The 20,913-nt window shown below is 37.4% G+C and overlaps 1 protein-coding gene across 4 annotated transcripts in view; it reads left to right on the forward strand.

The window, feature by feature from the left end:
• The first annotated feature begins 724 nt into the window (after nucleotides 1-724).
• The window catches only part of Col12a1 (collagen type XII alpha 1 chain), a 113,201-nt gene continuing 93,012 nt past the window's right edge, over nucleotides 725-20,913 (forward strand). For 2 of the 4 annotated variants that reach the window (XM_046443044.2, XM_046443045.2), the window contains exons 1-9: nucleotides 725-1,277; nucleotides 4,282-4,390; nucleotides 11,580-11,696; nucleotides 13,933-14,076; nucleotides 14,481-14,540; nucleotides 16,526-16,789; nucleotides 16,960-17,124; nucleotides 17,791-17,964; nucleotides 20,490-20,780. In XM_046443044.2, the coding sequence (XP_046299000.1) occupies nucleotides 4,315-4,390; nucleotides 11,580-11,696; nucleotides 13,933-14,076; nucleotides 14,481-14,540; nucleotides 16,526-16,789; nucleotides 16,960-17,124; nucleotides 17,791-17,964; nucleotides 20,490-20,780 (1,291 nt within the window). In that variant the 5' untranslated portion in view covers nucleotides 725-1,277; nucleotides 4,282-4,314. The remainder of the gene's footprint in view (nucleotides 1,278-4,281; nucleotides 4,391-11,579; nucleotides 11,697-13,932; nucleotides 14,077-14,480; nucleotides 14,541-16,525; nucleotides 16,790-16,959; nucleotides 17,125-17,790; nucleotides 17,965-20,489; nucleotides 20,781-20,913) is intronic. The other 2 variants (XM_046443046.2, XM_046443047.2) reach the window with 2 other exon arrangements.

Below are 20,913 nucleotides of genomic sequence, written 5' to 3' on the forward strand. Positions count from 1 at the left end.
TGGGGTGCTGGAAGTGGGGGAGCTGTAAAAAGGGGCAATAATGCTGGCAGAACACCAGGCTCCTTTTGGCGTGTGTGTGTGTGTGTGTGTGTGTTTCCTTTGGGAGATGTCTTTTCTCAACTCACTTTCAATTTACTCCTCTTCCTCCCTTTGACCCCAAGGAATTTTAAGAGCAGGGCTGAGTCTGAAGCCTCCGCCTGGGGCTAGGTTTTGCTCCCAATATAGTGAGAAATTTCTGCGGTGGACTGAACTTGTCCCTGAGTGGCTTCCTGTTCTGAAGACCCTTAGGTTTCATAGCTTCCCTTTCCCTCCCTCTCTCTGGGCTCAAATTAAACTTCCCAGTTCCATCCCGAAGCACCAGGGGAGCGGGGCAGGACTGGGAAAGCCATCCCATCTCCTGAGCCCGGTGCGGGCGGCTGTCCGGGTTTCCAATCGCTGCTTGGAGATTGAAAAAGACAGAAGGCCCGCCGCGTGCACAGACAGTTAGTTAATGGAAACCCTGTAAATCGGTTTTAAGTGCACCCAGGACGGAGGGGGAGGAAGGTGGAGGTAACGATGATGGGGGATGGGGATGGGATGTCGTGGGGGTGAATGGGTTACACGTCTAGCAGTTCTGAAAGTAAGAACCGCGTTCCCCCTCTCCATTGTTCTTAATTTAGAAAAAGAAATTTATTAAAGAAAATCGCACGGAGAGGGAAACCCGAACTCCCTAGCCCGCCCCAAGCCGAGGAGTACGCGGCTTCCCTTGGCAGTGAACCCGGCTGCGGCTGTCCCCCTCTCCTCTCCCTCCCTCCTCCCCGCCCCCGGCGGGGCACTGCTACTACGGCGATCGCCACCTCACGCCGAAGGAATGCTCGAAGTATGCACACGTTCCCAAAAGTAGACCTCCTTCACCGCCGGAGGAGCATACATCACCCTGTGGCAGGCTTCCACCTTCTCAGGCGTTTCGTAACCGAGTAAACTGAGAGTGGGAACAGCCCTCTATTAAGTAGCCCGCGGCGCGGAGTCTCTTCCCACTCCGCGAAGGCGAGCCGCCCCAGACGCGACTGTCCGCCGGCAGCTGCAGCCCCTGGCGGCGGTCTCCGTTTGTCTTGCCGCGCCGGGCGATCCTCTCTGGATCCTCCTCCTCCAGGACCTCCCCGCTGCTGTTCCTATTCCCGCCAGGTGCTCCTGGACCGCACAGCCTTTAAGGCTTGCGGGGGTCACCGCGAGGCTCCGGCTTCTGCGACGTCCGGAAGCTGCCGCCGCTGCCGCTACCTCTGTCACCGCCGCCTCAGGTCAGTTTGATTTCTAACTACTTTATGTGCCCCTAAGACAACTAGGGAAACTTGCTTTTAGCCTGCACTTAGATGGGAGCCATGAAGAATACCGGGCAAGGACCTTGTAGGCTTGTAAGAATGGAGAAGCACTTGAGTTTTGCAGTGATGTACAGGGGTTTTGTGGTTTACTTGGGGTTTTGAGGGAGAAGGGGAAAAAAGTCTTTTCTTAAAAGCTGATGCAGGGCGACTGTTTGCGCGCAAAGCATCAAGTCAAATATTTCCGTTTGTGGGGGGAATTTCATCAATATAGGCTGTCAGTGAAGGGTGCAGAGGGTACTGTGGCAGTTCGTCCCTCAGTATCTTAGCGGTATCTTTGCAGGGGAGTGCCGGTGTGAGGCCGGGGCTCTGCGAAGGTATTTTAGTGACGCACCGTGCGGAATTCTTTGGAGAGCCGGCTGAGTGCTCTGCAGCTCGTCCAGGCTGCACGGGTGTGGGTGGCATCTCGAGACAGATTCCTGGTGCAGTGTTCTGATTTCTTCTCCGGGGTTTTTCGAAGCATCTGAGATAGTGGGTTAGGCCAGCTCTCGGGGACCCATTCTTGGTCCACTTTTCCCAGTCCCTGGAGAAAACCCCCTCTTTGATCCCCTTCCCGAGTGCATTATTGAGGCCCTACTCAGGGTTGGTGGGACTTTTGAGGCACTCACCACCTCAAATTCTGAGGTGGATTAGAAAGCCCGGGACGCCCAGATCATTTACAGATAGGGGACCTGGAACTTGGAAGACCACAAGACCCAAATCCAGCATCCTCAGTGACCCTCCAGTGACCAGTTCTGGGCTTCTGGAATCCGTACCCCCCAAACCCAGACTAGGCAGTCTTTTAAAGAATGCTGGGGAGACATGGGGCTAGAAAGGACAAGAGCGTTAAGCCAGTCGTTAGCTAAGGTTAGGGTCTCAGTAAGTAGCAGGGACGGTAGAAGGCGGGCATGGGATCTGGAGAGGCTGTGTATGTGTGTGTGTGTGTGTGTGTGTGTTGTGTGTGTGTGTGTATAAAATCTTCTTTAAAAAACTTGACTCTGGAGTTAAGAAATTGGCCTCTTCCAGAGGGGTGGGAGGGAGTGGGGGAAGGGCGAGTTGGCGAAGGGGACCAGTTCCCATAGCGGCCCCCCCCCCACCCTGAAACTGACTCATTTTCATTCATGAGGGTGAAGTGAGGGAATCCTCACTGCCACGTAGGGGCGGCCACTTTCAGACACTTATGTCTGAGAATGCTCAATGAAGTGTTGCTAAGTATTCAGATAAATGTTTTGGCTAAAAAAGAGAGAAAACTTTCTCTCTCTCTTTTTTTCAACATATATGGACAGAATGACTGGCTGGCGGAACTGATTCTGCGTTCAGATACCCCAAAGCGAGATGATTCATTCTTAATGGATATCAGGCAGCCGATAGGTGGCGCTGTAGACCCAGAGAAAAATGCTTCAGCGCCTCAGGTTTTTGTTGAGTTTTTTTTTCCCCTTGAATCTGCACACGATGTTTAGTGGGTCGATTGTCAGCTTTTAACTTTTCACACGTTCGATTGCCAGCTGGGTTGGAAATTATTATGGCAAAGTTAAGGCAAGAACAACGGGCCAGTCTCACCTCTTGCTTTTCACTGGTGTAGAAGAACATTAGAGATATCAGTTATTAATTAGGAAGAATGAAATTGTAGAGCTCTTGGATCTCTTGAGCAACGCCAAAATTTTAATCTTGGCTTCATAAAAAGGTGCTCTGGGCAATTTGGCACCCCTGATATCAGACATTAAAATGCAATTTACACTAAGGCAGAGGAAAGCTGTCCTAATGCTTTGTGCCAATAATTTGGAAAGACATGGTTGGAGATTTTTATTTATTTATTTTTTTCTCAAGAGGAGTTTGAGCTTTGGCTCATTTTTGGATTCTCAAGCACCAGTCTTTTTCCCCCTCCATTTTGCATGAGGCCTAGCTTGTTGTTGCCTTATTATAATTTGTGTACCTATAGTCAACTCTCATTTTGTGTTTTGCCACTGGAAGCTAGGTCCTAGTTCAGTTCATTCCTGGTAGCTTTTGTCTCTAGATTGGATCTTAGAATATTTTGGGAGATTCCATTCTGTTGACTTGTTTCCCTACTGTGTGTTGGTGTTGGGAAACTACAAAAGATGAATAAGACTCTTTATCTTTAAGGAACTGATAATCTGGTTACAGAATAAGAAAAACTCAGAATAAAACATATTCACTTCTGGAGCACATATAACTGCAACTTTCTAGGATAAATGAATAATTAAATGCACAGATTCATTATTAGCAGATTTTTCATTAAAATGTTTTGGGAAAACAGACAAAGATCTTTTGCCTCTTCCATTGCCCTGTCTCTCTTTATTATGTATTTTAGAGTTGTTTTTCCCTCATCTTGGGTAAAGCATTTATCAGATGTGAAAACAATAGTTAGCAGAAGGGTTAGGTTTCAGCTGGGTCTCACATATTTCTGTGTAATCCATTTCAGACCTTCAAGACCTGCTCATTTGTAGGCAGGACAAAATGAGGAAAAAAGAGAGTAAAAGAGGTTTATTATACTTTTCCAAATTACCCTGAGGCCACTAAAGTATAGTTACCTAAAGAGTTCAGCAGCTAGGAAAAAGCAGCCAAATAAAATCCCCAGCTGGAAGAGACATTTAGTTGAGTCAGGGATAAAATGACCTCTGAATTAGCCATCACCCAGGATGAAGTCATATGGGGACTGGTAAGGCCTTCCTGAGATGCTATGCAGGGTTGGGCTCCAGGAAAATAGGACCCTCTTTAAACTTGAATTCCCTCTTGGTGCCATGATTAGATTTATGTAGATGAACTTGACTTCCATGGCTCCACAATAGATCCATTATGTGCCGGTTTGGGCTCTGGGATTATTAAGGCAGATTTGGCAGGGTTCTGGATTGTGTCCAGACTCCAGTTCTAGCCTGGTTCCAGACCTATCCAAACCCGGTTCTGATGCAGTTACTGTTTCCTCCTGCAGGTCTTCATGAGGCTGTGAACACTGCGGTCGAGCATGCGGACCAGGCTTCCCACAGCGCTGGCCGCCCTGGGCGTGGCTTTCCTGCTCCTGTCTAACGTTGAGGCAGAAGGTAAAAGGCTTTTCTTTCCGCCTTCCCGAGTGACACTGCAGAATTCGAGAAAGTTAAAAAAACAAAAAACAAAAAAACAAAACACATCTTTCCACTCTCTATTGCTTGCTCTGTTTCCCCCGCATTTCGTGCTTTCTCGGGTGGTTTCTCTCCTCCAGAGAAACGCCCCCTTCTGAGGTTTGTCCATTTTCCAGCTCTCAGGTCCAGCTCTTTTGTATTCTGCTTAAGCCATTCCGTACAGTGCTGTGTGGTCTCCTTGCTCTTGTCTCTGCGGTGGTGTGCTGTCCACACTGCCACCTCCACTGACGCCTTCCGAGAGGACCAGCCCCCCCTGGCGGGGGCGACGTTGCATCTAGCTCTACCAACAGGACATCTCCGGGTGGCACCCAGGAGCCTCGGAGCGCAGTCGTACTCACTTGTTGGGCCGGTAAACCATCTGAGTCAGGGATGCGTCTTTGATGACAAAACGAAATAAAAGACTCCAACAGCGCCAGGTCTGCGCGTCTTTGTGTTTTGTAGGGAGCCCACTGGCTAGGCGGACCATGCAGGGCAATGGGGTCAGCAGGCAAACCGCTCCCGGAATGGGCGGCAAAAAGAGGTGGGGCCCTGGGCCCCGGGGTGGCTGTGGGTGTTCCAGTGACCTAGGGGCTCTGCTGTCCCTGTTTGCTTCGAAGGGCTCCAAGGCACGTGGCCCAGAACAACCCAGCTCAAGCAGTTTGGATCTGGGCCAAGGTTCCCAGCACGGGAAACCAGTGTGAGCCAAAGGAGCTGGGCACCACTTCCATTGTCCTTCCCTCCTCCTTTGCTCCTGCCTTCTTCCCGGGAGACTTGGGTGCGGCTGACTTTAGTAAGAGGCAGTCAGAGACTCTAGAAGGGTCTCCAGACATGTGACCCTTTGGAAAACGAAGGACTTTTGTTAGACTTTAAACCTGATTTTTTTTTTTTTTTTTGGTGTGCACTTGATGCCTTACTTTCAAGAAATTCACTGAAAAAGCCATTTCTATGCATTAAGTCCGTGAGGACTTTCCTCAAACACCAGTGGAAGAACTAGTCATCTTTTTGTGCAATTTGGGGTAATGTCATAAAAGACATCCCCCCCCCCAATTAAAAAATGTTCTTGATGAAGTCAAATGAGAAATTCTGCATGTGACAGTTACTAAAGTTTCAGGGTGGGTTGTGACTTTTTTACAGGTTAGGGGAAAATGGGGCTATTTTAAAACACTGAGGTTTTGGAAAACTTTCTACAATAAAGCTGCAAGTACAAAAACTAAGATTAGGAAAAACAGAGTCTCCAAAATGTATGCATATTTAGAAAAGTAACAGAAACTGGTTGGCTCTTCTTACTTGATCAGTCTTGTGAATGTAGAGCTTTTTTCAAGTGCCCTCTGTAAAGTAATATTCAGATGAGGTTGCCTTTGGTGCCCGGTTCCTTTGTGGTTGTTAGGAAGGAATTTTATTTGAGGGGGAACTTTTGGAAACACTACTGAAGATATTTTTATATAATTCACTGAAGAGGCCCATTTATTGCTTATTAAGAAAATAGTTATTTGAAAATAAAAGATTTGAGAATTCTTAAAAAAAGAATTAGGTTGGAAATGATGTAAGTGGAAAAAATCAATTCTGAATTGGCTTATGGCTAGCTAGCAAAGTGCAGTTAAAAACAACATTTTACTGTCTAAATTGTTACTTCTGATTATTTCCATATTTCTCACATTTAGTCTTTTTAATTTTCATTAGTTTCCATATGGTATGGTAGTGATTTCTTAAACTGTGTCTTTTTTTTTTAAAATTTCCTACCCCCTTAAGTCAGTATATTTTAGTAAGATTCTAGTTTGGCCTTATTTTCTAGTTTGGCACTGTCAAATAGAAATACAATATAAGCCACAAATGCAACTTAAAAAATTTCTAGTAGTCACATGGAAAATAAAAAGGAACAGGATAAATTAATTTTTACCATATATATATTTTTAACCTAATATTGTTTCAACATGCAATTAATATAAAGTTATTAGACATTTTGCATCTTTGACTAAGTTTCTGAAATTGGGTGTATATTTTATACTTGTAGCACATTTTATTTTGGACTGGCTACAGTTTAAATACTTGATAGCCACATGTGGCTGGTTTCTCCTGTGCTGGACAGCATAGCTCTAGTGTTAACTACCAACTAAGTGTCCCCAGGAGCTTGTGAAGGTCCAACAAAATTTGTGGCCAAAGCCTTATTGGGGACAATGGGCTGGAAAGAGAATTTTTCTGAAATCTTTCTGTTGGGAGCATTCAAAATTTCAACTTGCACCCCTGTTTGGTATTATGCCATTTTGATCTTAGTCCTAAAGTATCCAGAGTTACTTTTGTTTCTTTTTTGTGACTCACACTTGAACACTTATATTGATAGTTTTCTCATCATTTTTATTTAATTAATTTTTATGTGTTGAAACCCAGTACTTTTTTGATATTAATTAAAAGTTTTTGGTATTCACTTTTATATTTCTCCATTTAAAAAAACAGAGTTACTGCCTTTGCCCTGTTGTTTTTCTTCTCTGTAGTCATATAATATATTATATTTTTCATACTATTGTATCTATTTCTATAGAAATAACTGAAAATGTGTGTGTTTTTTAACCTTTAATATTTGTAGTAGATACACAATAGACATCACCAACCTTATAACTAGGTCAGTTCTCTCTGTGGCCTGAATGTGTGAATTATTTTTGGTTTATATATTGCATAGTTTAAAAAAATATTTTTCAGAAAATTTAATACCTTAACATTTTTTATTTAAAGTTTAATACTCAATATTTCCTGAGACTTGGATACCTTTCTTTTATTTTTTGTGGTACTGGGGGTTGAACCCAGGGCCTCATACATGCTAGGCAAGGAAGTGACCACCATACTATATTCCCAGTCCAGAATTGTACACCTTTCTAATTAATCTAGAATTTGAAATGGAGGAAAATTTTGTGAAACACAGAGTTTTAACTTTTGTCAGTATTATTTATAGCTTATAATATATAATGAAAAATTGGATATTAGCAATTCATCAGTGAGTTGAGGTCATAAGTTTTAATTATCTTGTGTATTGTTTAAGAAGCAAATTAATATGTATTTCCAGAATCCTTTGTCTAGCATATCTTATAACAGAAATTTCAAACTAGAGGAGAATATAGAGATCATTTATGGTAATTATCTTATTTTCCAAATGAGAAAATGAGGCCCATAGAGGTTGAATAACTTGATCAATTAATATAGCTAGGGACAAAACACAGAGAAGACCCAGGACTTCTAGTGCTGGTTTAGTGCTGTTTTGGCCACACTATGCTTCATTTTTACTGAGCAAGTGGTCAACGTAGTCAGTTTAATGGGAGAAAGCATTTTGTAATGTGTATAATCTCATTGTTTGTCTAAAATGTGAATTTTTCCACTGGTTACTTCTGGCATTTTGTAAACAAAAATTAAATGAATTTTGGTAGCATGGCAAATTTTAAATATATACTAACATTGTATGGAAAATGTGAATTAATGCCTAGGGAATAAACTCATCACACTTTGTACACTTCTAAAAGGCTTTAACATGAAGGTCAAATTCTTTCCAAATACTGAATGACGACTCTTAATTAGTTAATCAACATGATACTTTAGTGTATGTTCTCAGTTTTGCTTTATCTGTAACACTTTAGATACATTTATCAAGCATATTAGAATATTTCCCTCTCACTTGTCCATTCATCCACTTAACCATCCATCCATCCATCCATCCATCCATCCATCCATCCATCCATCTATTCATCTCTGCCATGGTTGGTAAATTCTTGGTCACAGACTCCCATTGGGTGACCTAATAAAAATTATTTTTTATTTATTGTATATCAAGGCACACACCTTAGTTTTAGAATTGATTGAACAAGTGTAAGGTTAATACACCAAATTCTATCTCTATCAGAACTGGAGATGACTGCATACCATGTATTTGTAGTTGACCAGGCATCATTTGTTCTAATAATGGTTTATCATGTAGTAGGAAAATATGTATGCATATATTAACAAACAATGATGTATTAATATTGGGCTCTAAAGTTAATTTTTGGCTGAAATATTTCTTCTTTTTCATTTGATCTAGTATAGTAGAAAACTGTACTTTAAAGTCAAGATCATGGAATAAAAAGTGTTGCTGCCTATTAGCTATGTTAACCTCTTTTGAATTTCCCCTGTGAAAATGCCCACAATTAGGTTGTTATAAGGGAAAAAGCAGACAGTATAAAAATTGATTAGCTCTTTGCTTATTACATAGAAGACAATCAGCAAATGTTATCTAGTATTATCATTCCTAAAATGTCCTAAATCCTTTCAGCTTATGTAACAAAAATATTATCTGAATGAGACAATTGTAACAGTGTTTTGATAACAAAAAGCATCAATCATAAATATAAAATTAAACTACTTACAAATACTTAAAATTTTAGTCTTAACTATCAGCATTTAGGTTTTATGAATAGATATCAGTTATTTATAATTTTAGTTTTCTTTTGATTCAGATTCTCATTCTTTGTAACTATGGCTTTTTGTAATTATGAACCATATATAACTACTTCATATTTGAAATATTCCAGCATCAGCATTGTTGTTAGGGTATATCTATGATCTATGGCAATGCAATGGTAGTTGTGAAATTTTTTATGTAAGATTTTCAAAATTAATAAAAATATTTTTTGGGGGGCTACCAGGGATTAAACTCCAGGGCACTCAACTACTGAGCCACATCCTCAGCCCTATTTTGTATTTTATTTAGAGACAGGGTCTCACTGAGTTGCTTAGGTCCTCACTGTTGCTGAGGTTGGCTTTGAACTCACAATCTTCCTGCCTCAGCCTCCCGAGTTGCTGGGATTATAGGTGTACACCACTGCACCTGGCTGAAAATATATTTTTTGCATTGATTTAAGTTGAAATGGGTCACATATTCACTCCTACTTTACTATTATTTTTTTCATGAAACAAACAAAAATGTATACACAGAATGACAATCCTGAAAGGTTGTATATATGACAAAATCAGCAGAAAGTGGAAAGGGCTCTATGATTTACACAGGCTAGTTGGCCATTTCCTACTTTGATTACCAAGTACCACATCTGAGTTTCTATGAGCACTTTAAAATCCTCTTAAATGTTAAAGACTTTTCCCCACAGTCAATTTTTCAGTTTATCTGGAATCCTGGTCATTTGGATATCAACAAGGTGGGCCGCTGCTGACCTTCAGCAGTTTTAACCTAATGTCCGCTGCTTCAGGTCAATTTCCTTCCAAGGTTGGTGGTACTATTTTTCCATGTACTGATTTTTTTTTAAAGCATGCTCAGGCCAGTTGTGTCTGCCTTTGCATTAAATTTGTCCTGAGCCATTGCTACTGGAACAATATTTTATAATGATATTCTTAATACCTATTGTCCTATTAACATCTGTTGCATGCTTGTTATACTAAGTGAGGACTTTAGCTAAACTTGTGATATGATTACAGACAGAAGAATGTTCAATAATTAAATATTGCATGTAGATAATTTTTTCTAATCTCACTGCCTGTGTATGGATAGTAAGAAAATAACATTCATTCCTATGCTAGTGTATTCAATAAAAAAATAAAACCATCTCCCACAGTTGCAAGCAGCAGTCCATTAAAGCAATGTTTGCTTAATTTGTTTTATTTTAATTAAAATGTGGTATTAATATTATGTAAATCTCTAACCCCAGTTAAATTGGATGACTCTCAGAGCTACTACTGTGTTTCAATTGACCTCTATAAGGCTCTAAAAGGAGATTGTACTCTCTCAAAACATAGGCAAAAATTCTAACTCACAAGGAATACTTTCAGACTAAAACATTTTAAGAAGAATATGGCTGAAAATCGTCTTACTTATTGCCCTGCTTCAAGTGTAATAATTTTTAATGCATTGACCATGCACTGACAGTGAGTCAGTACAATGCTACATGATGAGGCATGAACATTGTAGAGAGAATATCATTATAAAATATTTTGGAAATGTCTTTGTGTAATGACTATTGTACATGGAGGCTTTTGTTTATTGTGGGAAACTAAAAACAAGTCAACATTTCATTGACACATGCATGATGCTGTATAATTTTGTATGTAAACTATTCCTTTCTGTACTTTTCAATTATTCCTGTCATTGATTTCTTCAAGTTTTTTATGCACAGTCATGTCTTCAGATTGCTGATTCTTCTCCACTGTTTTCTTTAAGTTCTGTAAATAAATGTCCATAAATATACATTGATGTTGTCTTTTCATAATTAACCATTGTTTTGTAAAGGACCATACTGGCATTTTAACTTAAAATGCCATTTCTAGTATGGAGTATACCTGCTGCAAAGGAAATAATTGTATTGGTTTACACCATGGAAACACATAGCAAGTTGGTGTAAACAGGCAGAATATTAGTTTTCAAAATACCTGTAGATCACTGTTTATATACTTATAAATTATTAACATCTCTTATTATTATGCTTGAATATTTGTCTATATGAATGTGAATATACATTTAAATGTATATTTCCTTGTGAGAAATACCTAAGTTTCCTATGATTTCTCCTTTTCACTAAGATACAGTTTTTATCTCTGCCACAGATTGAGATTTATGAAACAACAATGAATAATAAGGCAACAGTGCAGAGAATGAACCAAAAATATCATTGATTCCTTTCCACATTATGGAAAAGAAAAAGTACTATGTCAATGTTCTAAATTAACTTCTATTGTTGTAAGCAGGTTGTGATTTGGCATGCTTGTTCAAAATGCACTCAGCATGTATTGATATTCTTTTAATTGTTATGTGAATTGTTTGCATATGTGGTTATTATCTGTGATTTCATTGTACTTGTATGTACCTGTAACCAAATATGTTTCTATTATGCTTGATTTTGCTGGCCATTCTTGAATGACCTAGCAACTCAAGAATCCAAAGTGTTTTGTGCCTGTCCTCTGTAATATGTATACTCTCTGATGTTTTGTCATATCTTGTCAGCTTTTAATTTTATTCTTATCCAACAAGATATCTTTTATATTTGTTGGAAACAAATTTATGCAAAGACAACTTTAGTAAGCTTTGCTCAACACAATTCTTTATTAATTATATTGACCATTTTGTGACAGTGGAAAATGTAACTAATATCAACTCTCTCTTTTGCAGTTGACCCGCCTTCAGACTTGAATTTTAAAATTATAGATGAAAATACTGTTCATATGTCATGGGCAAGACCAGTTGATCCAATTGTGGGTTACAGAATAACAGTGGACCCTACAACAGGTAAGTTTTGAGATTTGTGTTTTTAGGACAGAGGCATCAAAAATGATAAATCCAGTCTTCTCCCTTTCTCCCATCTTATCACAAGGAAGTCAAGATTTAGCAAGCTTGAGATCTTTGGTTGATGTCACTAGATATTTGGTAGACTGAGGTCCACAGATTTCCATCCCAGTACTTATTTCTGTATTTTGTGGTGTTCAGCTTCCTTAACATGCTTTGCTGTGCTAAGTTGTTATTAACAATGGACTTTTGCATTGTTTAAACTTTATCAGATTATTACTGATAATCTTTAATTTTTTTAAAAATAGAATTCTTCTTGAATTAATATTTTTCACATTTAAAATGCCAAGCAATGAAGTGAGTTGTTATGCTTTATCCAGTGCCCTATATCTGGTGCTCAGGAAACATTATTCATGATCATGGTGAATGACCATGATGAAAGACAAGAATTTACCTTTGCTAGGTGGATTTTGTAGCTACAGTGGTATTTAGTGTTAATAATGTTTCCCAAGTATGGAAAACCAAACTCTTGGTGATTAACTTTTACTTATAAAAATGGAGTGAAACAATAACAATTTTGAGCACTGGCCAGTATATCTGACAGATATGGGTGATACCAATATAACTTATCACTATAGCTTGTTCTTTATCTTTTGGTCTTTAAAAATACCAATAATTAAAAATGCTGTTTATCAATGAGTCTTTTTTAAAATTTGGTTTAAGAACTTAAAAATGGGCCAGGAATTTACTTTTTCCTCTTTGAATCTTTTCTCCCCAAATGTATTTGCAGTTAATTAATTGATCTATTCCAAAGTAGAAAAGCACTCAAATAGGGTCTATTCAGTACCCAGATATTAGAAATTGCTGGCTCCCAACACTCAAAAACCTGGCACAATGAGTACCCAATCCAGCATATTCCCAATGCTTTGATGTCTCCTAGGGGCCTAGCTGCTTTTGCATGTTCCACATGTGAGTCAAGAGCATTTCTCAGGGGTTTGTTCCATATGCCACATTTCTTAACTATGTTTTTTTTGTTTGTTTGTTTGTTTGTTTTAGTTGAATATGGACACTATACCTTTATTTTACTTATTTATTTATTTTATGTGGTACTGAGGATCGAACCCAGTGCCTTACATGTGCAAGGCAAGAGCTCTACCACTGAGCTACAACCTCCAATTATGTTTTGATGAGAATATGATATAATTAAAAATATTAATACATTTAGTCCCTAGGAATTACCATGTTTTCTGATTTAATTGAGAATCAGAATTTAAAAGAAAGTACATTGTCAATATATTAGTAAACATTCAGGATGCTATACCTTGAAATATTTGGAAGTTAAATCAATTTAGCAGACATTAAGTTACCCTTTAAGACCCTATTTGAGCATGGTATATTATTTCCACACTAGTTGTTTTCTACTGGGGTTAATTTAATTTAATTTTTAAATTTTTATATTTTTTGATACTGGGGATGAACCCAGGGGTGCTTTACCATGGAGCTACATCCCCAGCCATTTTTGTTTTAAGACAGGGTCTCACTAAGTTGCTTAGGGCCTTGCTAATTTGCTGAGGCTGGTCTTGAACTTGTGCTCCTCCTGTTTCATCCTCCTGAGTCACTGGGATTATACGTATATGTTACTGCACCAGGCCTAGTGGTTAATTTTAATCTATAAGATTGTGTTTTCTGAGGCTGGAGTTGTGGCTCAGTGGTAGAACGCTCGCCTAGCATGTGCGAGGCCCTGGGTTCGAACCTCAGCACCACATAAAAATAATTAAATAAAATAAAGGTATTTAAAAAAAAGATTGTGTTTTCCTTGAATTTATTTCTATCTCTTTTTCTTTCTCTTTGCTTTCCTCTAATGTGTAACTTAAAATTAAATTATTTCTGCTTTATATCTCATTTATAACAACTTTAAAAATCTACCATCTGTCTTTAAAACCAATGAGATTTTTGGTTTGTTATTTTGATATAACTTAAATCTAGAAGAATCCTGAGCCTTCAAAAAGTATTGAAAATGATTGTAATGAATAAAGGCAATGTCACTAAATTTATTGCATTTCTAAGATTCAAGGTTTTAATCTTGATAGATGATTAAAAATAATGTTTGAATATCCTGAAAAATGCATATATTGAATTTTTCAAATATTTTAGTACATTTGGAAATTGCAATATGTTGTGTTGTGTTATATTTTAAAAAGGTTTCATTGCATTCATATTGTCTCTTCCATATTTCCAGATGGGCCCACTAAAGAATTTACCCTTGCAGCTAGTACCACAGAAACTTTATTATCAGACCTTATACCTGAAATAGAGTATGTGGTAACAATAACTTCATATGATGAAGTAGAAGAAAGTGTACCAGTAATAGGCCAACTAACAAGTAAGTTCACATATACATTCAAACTTTTATATTTTTATTCTGAAATATGTTTTTCTATCTTCAGATTTAATCTCTTATTATATAGAGTACATTTGCTATTATTCATGGATGCAAATAAATTCATTCCTGGTTTATAACCCTGGTCTCTGGAAGCAGCAGGAATGTTCTAAATGAACATTATTTAGAACACAAAATTTATAGGCAAGAGTGCTAATGTCTTTTTGAAATATCTCTAATATTTCACTAAAAATAATTCATTGCAAGGAACTGCTTGTTTGGAAGTCTGACCAGGAGGGCATAACCATACTTTTGAAAGACCATAGCAAAATAAATATATTTATTCTCTTTTAATGAAACATTTGTTTGAATTAATTTTCTTTTCTAATAATGAGGTTTTGATTTAGTTCAAACAGGTGGTCCTCCAAAGCCAGGGGAGAAGAAACCTGGAAAAACAGAGAAACAAAGTAAGTGTTTCCATATGCTTTTGCTGGGATTTGAAGTTGTAAGTGTAGTAACAAGTGGATGTGCCAATTATATACAAAGATTGATCTTATTTCTGTATTTTATAAGGTTTATCTAGAAGGAGCACAAATGATATGAGAGAAATGTATAACTAAGTACTTATAAAAAAGTTCTGACTTTTTAGTTAATTTTTCATTCTAAACACACTGATAAAAATAAGTGGGACTTAGAAATATATAAGAAATGTAAGGCTGGAGAAATGTCCTTAGTTATTGTCTGACACAATTCATTTGCTGCCACGAAAATGCACGTTCAAGTCCAGGCATATGTTATGTTCATCTCCAGGGTATTTGTGTTGTCTTAGTTGGCAGTTTTTCCAACCTTTTCAGAGATTCTGTGAGACATCTCTGCTATATTGTTGCATTTGTAATCAGATAAAAGCAATTTCAGGTTTTGTGATTAACAGCTTCCTTTTATGTTATCCTGCTTTGTGTGACTTACTAGGATGAACATTTAAGGGATTTCTTGAACTACTAATTTTGCCACTTTGTAAAAGTTGAATTTATGACCTAGAATGACAAGAAAATATTATAAACACAAAGCCTCTCTACCTGGAAGTTTTCCCTCCAGATCACTACTTATTATTCTTTCAGCAGTCTAAGAATCTGGAATGAAGTTTATAGTATTAAGTTACAATGCTAATATTTTCCCCAAACCATCAATATTTATTCTGCATCAAAGCATTATGCCCCCAGTAGACTTTTTAATTTGCTTAAATTGACTTATTAAATAGTGTGCAAAAGTTTTTTAAGCATATCAACTGTATTTGGCTTGCAAAATTTTCCAGGACCCTTTTCTTCCTCATCCTAGCCAAATACTTCTTTTACTATCTATAGCATATCTTGCAAGAACAAAAATATCTTCAGAAAATCTACTCTGTGTTGCCTTGCAAATAGAGATTTTCATGAAAACTGACCTGCCCCCTCCACTGTAGAGAGAAGGAAAGATGACATCCAGTTATAAAAGTCAATCTTTGTATTTCAGTACTTTAAGGATTTCATATGATTTATCTATTTTGGAATAAAATGATTATTTCTCCTCTGTTCAGTAAGTAGGTTTGTCAAATTTGAATACATTGATAATTAGGACAAGATGTTTTGGTTACTTTGCACCATTTTATGCTTATTTTTACTTCTGTTAGGTTCCATTAACTATTTAGACTAACCCTATTTCAAATTAGACAATTACATTAACAAATATACATTAGTTTTTTAAAAATTAAATTGCATTTGCGTGAATTGCACAATTACTTTGAATTTATTTGTTGATAAATACCAAGGAATAAAAAAAGTTAAACTTATATTTCTTTTGTATATTTCCAAGATACTTTATATAATTTTTACTTGGAGAGAAGATTCAGAATATAGTTCATAAAAGTAGATAAGTTGATAGCAAAAATGCTTGGACCACAGTTTCCTAGATAGCACATCAATTACATGTTTAGTTATTTCTTAATGCAGAAAGTCTTTTTTTGGGGGGGGGCAGGGGGTACCAGGAATTGAACTCAGGGGTACTTGACCACTGAGCTACATCTCCAAGCCTATTTTGTATTTTATTTAGAGACAGGGTCTCACTGAGTTGCTTAGTGCCTTGTTCTTGCTGAGGCTAGCTTTGAACTTGCAATCCTCCTGACTCAGCCTCCTGAGTTGCTGGGATTACAGGCATGCATCTCTGTACCCAGCTTATTGCATAAAGTCTTATTTAGCAATTTTAAAACATGTAGTTCCATAAATACATCTTGAAGGCACTGAAATACTACTATGTGTGTTAATAAATATTTTTAATTCTTTTGTGTGCTTGGATGAAGAATAAGGGATAAATAAGTTCTCATGAATAGGATGATTCATTTTTGCAGTTTGGCTTGTATTTGTTAATAATGGATTGATTGACTAATCCATCATTTAAAAATGTATCAAATGTATTTCAGAATGCTCTGTCAGTGCCTGGACTGATTTAGTCTTCCTCGTGGATGGCTCATGGAGTGTGGGAAGAAATAATTTCAAGTACATTTTAGACTTTATTGCTGCTCTTGTGTCTGCTTTTGACATTGGGGAAGAGAAGACAAGGGTGGGAGTTGTTCAGTACAGCTCTGATACAAGGACTGAATTTAACTTAAATCAGTACTACCAAAGGGATGAGCTTCTTGCTGCAATTAAAAAAATCCCATACAAAGGTGGCAACACAATGACAGGTATGTTTTTACAGATTTTATTATTGTTTCTAGTAAATGAATGTTTGTTTTGGAAAGAAATTAAGCATTGCTTAGTAATCATATATTAAATGCCTTTGAAATTAATCACATAGTTTTTGACGTTGGCAAAATAGCATAGAGTGAATGAACATGTTTTTTTGTCCTTTTAGGGGATGCCATTGATTTCTTGGTTAAAAATACTTTCACGGAATCTGCTGGAGCAAGAGTTGGCTTCCCTAAAGTGGCAATTATCATTACTGATGGCAAATCTCAGGATGAAGTGGAAATTCCAGCCCGAGAGCTTCGTAATATTGGAGTTGAAGTTTTCTCTTTGGGTGAGTTAGGTTTGGCTAATTATTTTCATTGTAGAACTGCTCCAGTACACTTAATAATTAGGAAGATGTGAATTAATTACTCAAGGAAGGATGCTATAAGAAGTGTTTACTGTATTTTATAGTGTGGCCATTAAACCAAAGTGTCTTTGAGTAAAAACTTCTGTTTATCTCTTTCCCTCATGTAACTTCCTTGGCATGTGTATTAAAGTAAGGGTATATATACATTCTTTGTTAGCTCTCTACTTTTCAAAGAAAACTGGGCCAATGATTCTAATAAAGATCTTCCTTGTATTATCATTAAGTGTTTTTTATGTGTTTCCTATATTATGTAATACTTGAAGAATTCAGAGGGCTCCAGCTCATTCAGGACTCTGGAAGAGAAAAGTATTATCTTTACAGATGTCAGAGACAAATGATGGTGTGGTTGGGATGAGAGCTTGCTCTGTTTTACTAACCAGTCATTTTCCTCTTTGGCTGTTCTTTTTATGTGAAATTATAAAATGCTTTTGTCATCTGAACAGTTGCACATTCGTCATGAAGCAAAGCAATTCTGGCTTATGACTTAAGGATTTGAAAATGTGTTCAGCTGTGAAAGACTGAGAAAGTGAAGAAATTTAAGTAGACACCTTTTCCATTTTAATATATCCTTGACTTTTTGTTTTTAAGGCATTAAAGCTGCAGATGCAAAAGAGCTCAAACAAATTGCATCCACACCTTCATTGAACCATGTTTTCAATGTGGCCAACTTTGATGCAATTGTGGATATTCAAAATGAGATCATCTCCCAGGTGTGCTCAGGTGTTGATGAACAGCTTGGTGAACTAGTTAGTGGAGAAGAAGGTAAGTACATTGTTTGTTAACTATTTCCCATGTGTTAGAATTTTCCTTTTTTTTTTTTTTTGCTAACACTTATAGCTTTACAGATATCCTACAAATAGTCATATTTAAACATATCCTCCAGTGATTTTCTAATTTTATACTCTATTTGTTTTTCAGAACTTAAATTATTAATGCCATTTGTACTAACCTGTCCCATCAGTGAGAGATTTAATAAAATATTTATGTCATTGTTAAGTTCTTAAAACTTTGGGGGACAAGTTTTGATTTGCTCTGTTCTTAAATACTCATGCCTATTGTCTGTCCATAATCAGGCTCTTATGACACTTGCTTTAATTATCTTTACATTCTGATGTGAAGATTGGCTTGCTGAAAAGACATTTATTTTAGCATTCTATAATTTAAAATAATAACAATGTTTCTACTAATTGACTAAAGACAAAGGTTTTCCATCAAGATACTCTACTTATTGGTTTCAAAGCTTTTAAGAATATTTAAAAAACCAGTCAATTTAATACTCCCACATCTGGAAAGCTTTCCAACTTTTATCAGTTATTACTTCTAAATACATGGAAGAAAGAAGAGACATTTCAAAAAGATGTTTCACAAACATCATTTTGAACATAGAAAGTCACAATTCAAGGCGTTTATATTTTTCCATGATTGTTTGCTTTTTAGTCCAAGAATTGACAAATGATATATCTCTAAATAGCTACATCCTCGATCCTATAAATCCATTAGTCTCCAAATCTCAAGTATTTTGGCAATGTTCATTGTTGCTAACTTTATCTCACAACCTCTCATTATTTCATGAACTCTGAATCTTTTTCTTTATTTTACTGCCTAATGCCTGACTTTTTGCTCTGTATTATTACAAAATCCATCTTCCCCACAACCACTTTCCTTGAATGACCTGTCTTTACTCTCTTTTTAAAAATATGCTAATTCTTCACTAAGGTGAGGTTGTGTGTATGTAAGGGTAGGTATTTTAGGCAGTTTTGTGTTGCTGTGACCAAAGAACCTGACAAGGACAACATTGAGGAGGAAAAGTTTATTTTGGCTCATAGTTGTAGAGGTTTAGTCCATGGTTGACTGACTCCATAGCTCTGGGCCCAAGATGAGGTAGAACATCATGGTGGAAAGATGTAATGGAGGAAAGCAGCTCAGGACATGACACTAGGAAGCAGAGAGAGAGAGAGAGAGAGAGAGAGAGAGAGAGCGAGAGAGAGAGAGAGAGCACTCCATTCACCAAGTACAAAATATAACCCCAAAGGCACACTCCCAGTGACCTACTTCTTCCAGTCATATCCTATCTTTCTACAGTTACCACCCAGTTAATTTGTCTTAATGGGTTAATGCACTGATTAGGTCACACCTCTCATAATCTAAACATTTACCTCTGAAAATTCTTGCATTGTCTCACATATGAGCTTTTGGGGAACATCTCATAGCTAATCCATAATAAAAGGGCAAATTTTGTCCTACCATGGCTTGAATTCTTCTGTATGGGGACCAGGGGCCACTCCACAGTTGTTCACACCATTCTTTGGTGTTTCTCCTTTGGCTTTGGTTTGAGACTTCTGTTCCCTGTACTGTCTCTGCACCACCCAACAGTTTTTGCTAAACTTCCAGTTGGGATATTTATGGCTTTCCTCCTGCTACTTTTCACTTAAACATCATTTTTAGACACTGCATCTGATTGACTGTTTTTAGGAGGTAATGAATAAACTTGTGCCTGTTTTTGCACTTACTTCATCCAGTCTGATTTATACAAATTTATTATTTTATCTTCTGGGAAGTCAATTCCATTGGCAAGCCTAGAATTTTGGAGACTTGTCTGGAATATCTTTAATATCATAAATACTTAAATTTAAATTACATGACTATGTTCTACAGTGACTAAGGATCAACTTTTTTTACATGATCAATATTTACATATCAAAATATGTCTGTTAGAAACTGTTATTTCACCTCTCGTTTGTGGCATTTCGAATGTAATTGAACTTTTTCTTTTATTCAGTATTAAGTGGGGTTAAAATTGTTTAAAAGAACCTGTCATTTGAGAACTGCTAAGTGCTTCTTATTTTTTGGAATCATATATAGTGTCTTCCAAAGATCAGTTTTTCTCTTTAATGATATTATTAAAAGAGAAAAATTTTCTAATGGATTGTGTGAATCATTGATTTAACAAATATTTATCACCTGCTTTGGGAATCTGAGAGTAAAGGAAAGAGGTGAAATGCCAAAATCAAAATAGAAATCTTGGTTCCAGAGAAGAATCAGGCACCAGGGGCCCTATTGTTAGTTTCTTTCAAATACTTTCTTTTTCCCTAAAATTTCATCAATCTGACTAAAATCCATGCACTACTGGTTTGTTAGGTACAGGTGAAATAAAGGGAAAGAGGGTGTCAGGCATATCCTCATCATTACTGTGAATAAAGAGAACTGAAGGTTCAAACCTAACCAATTAATCAATACATTGCATTTTCTTGTTATTAATCACTGTCTACTTACTTATAACTTTTTAGTTGTTGAACCTCCTTCAAATTTGGTTGCCACGGAAGTCTCATCGAAATACATTAAGCTAAGTTGGGATCCATCTCCCAGTGCAGTGACTGGCTATAAAGTCCTCCTCACACCAATGGCTGCAGGAAGCCGACAGCACGCTCTGAGTGTGGGGCCTCAGACAACCTTGCTCAACGTTCGTGACCTCTCAGCAGACATGGAATACCAGATCAGTGTTTCTGCCATGAAGGGACTGACATCCAGTGAAGCCATCTCAATAATGGAGAAGACTCAGCCAATGAAGGTTCAAGTGGGTGAGTGAGTGCATGCACCATTGGGTTTGTAATTTGTGTAGGTCCATTTGACAGTATGCCCCACTGGTTCAGACTTGGTTTCAGGCAAAATAATTTGCAATAGTTTTCTTTGAAAGAAGCATGCTAGGGAAGG

This window comes from Marmota monax, unplaced genomic scaffold, assembly GCF_021218885.2.
Source record: "Marmota monax isolate L192 unplaced genomic scaffold, Marmota_monax_Labrador192_F-V1.1 WCK01_AAM20220418_F8-fsc00091, whole genome shotgun sequence".
Classification (NCBI taxonomy): domain Eukaryota; kingdom Metazoa; phylum Chordata; class Mammalia; order Rodentia; family Sciuridae; genus Marmota; species Marmota monax.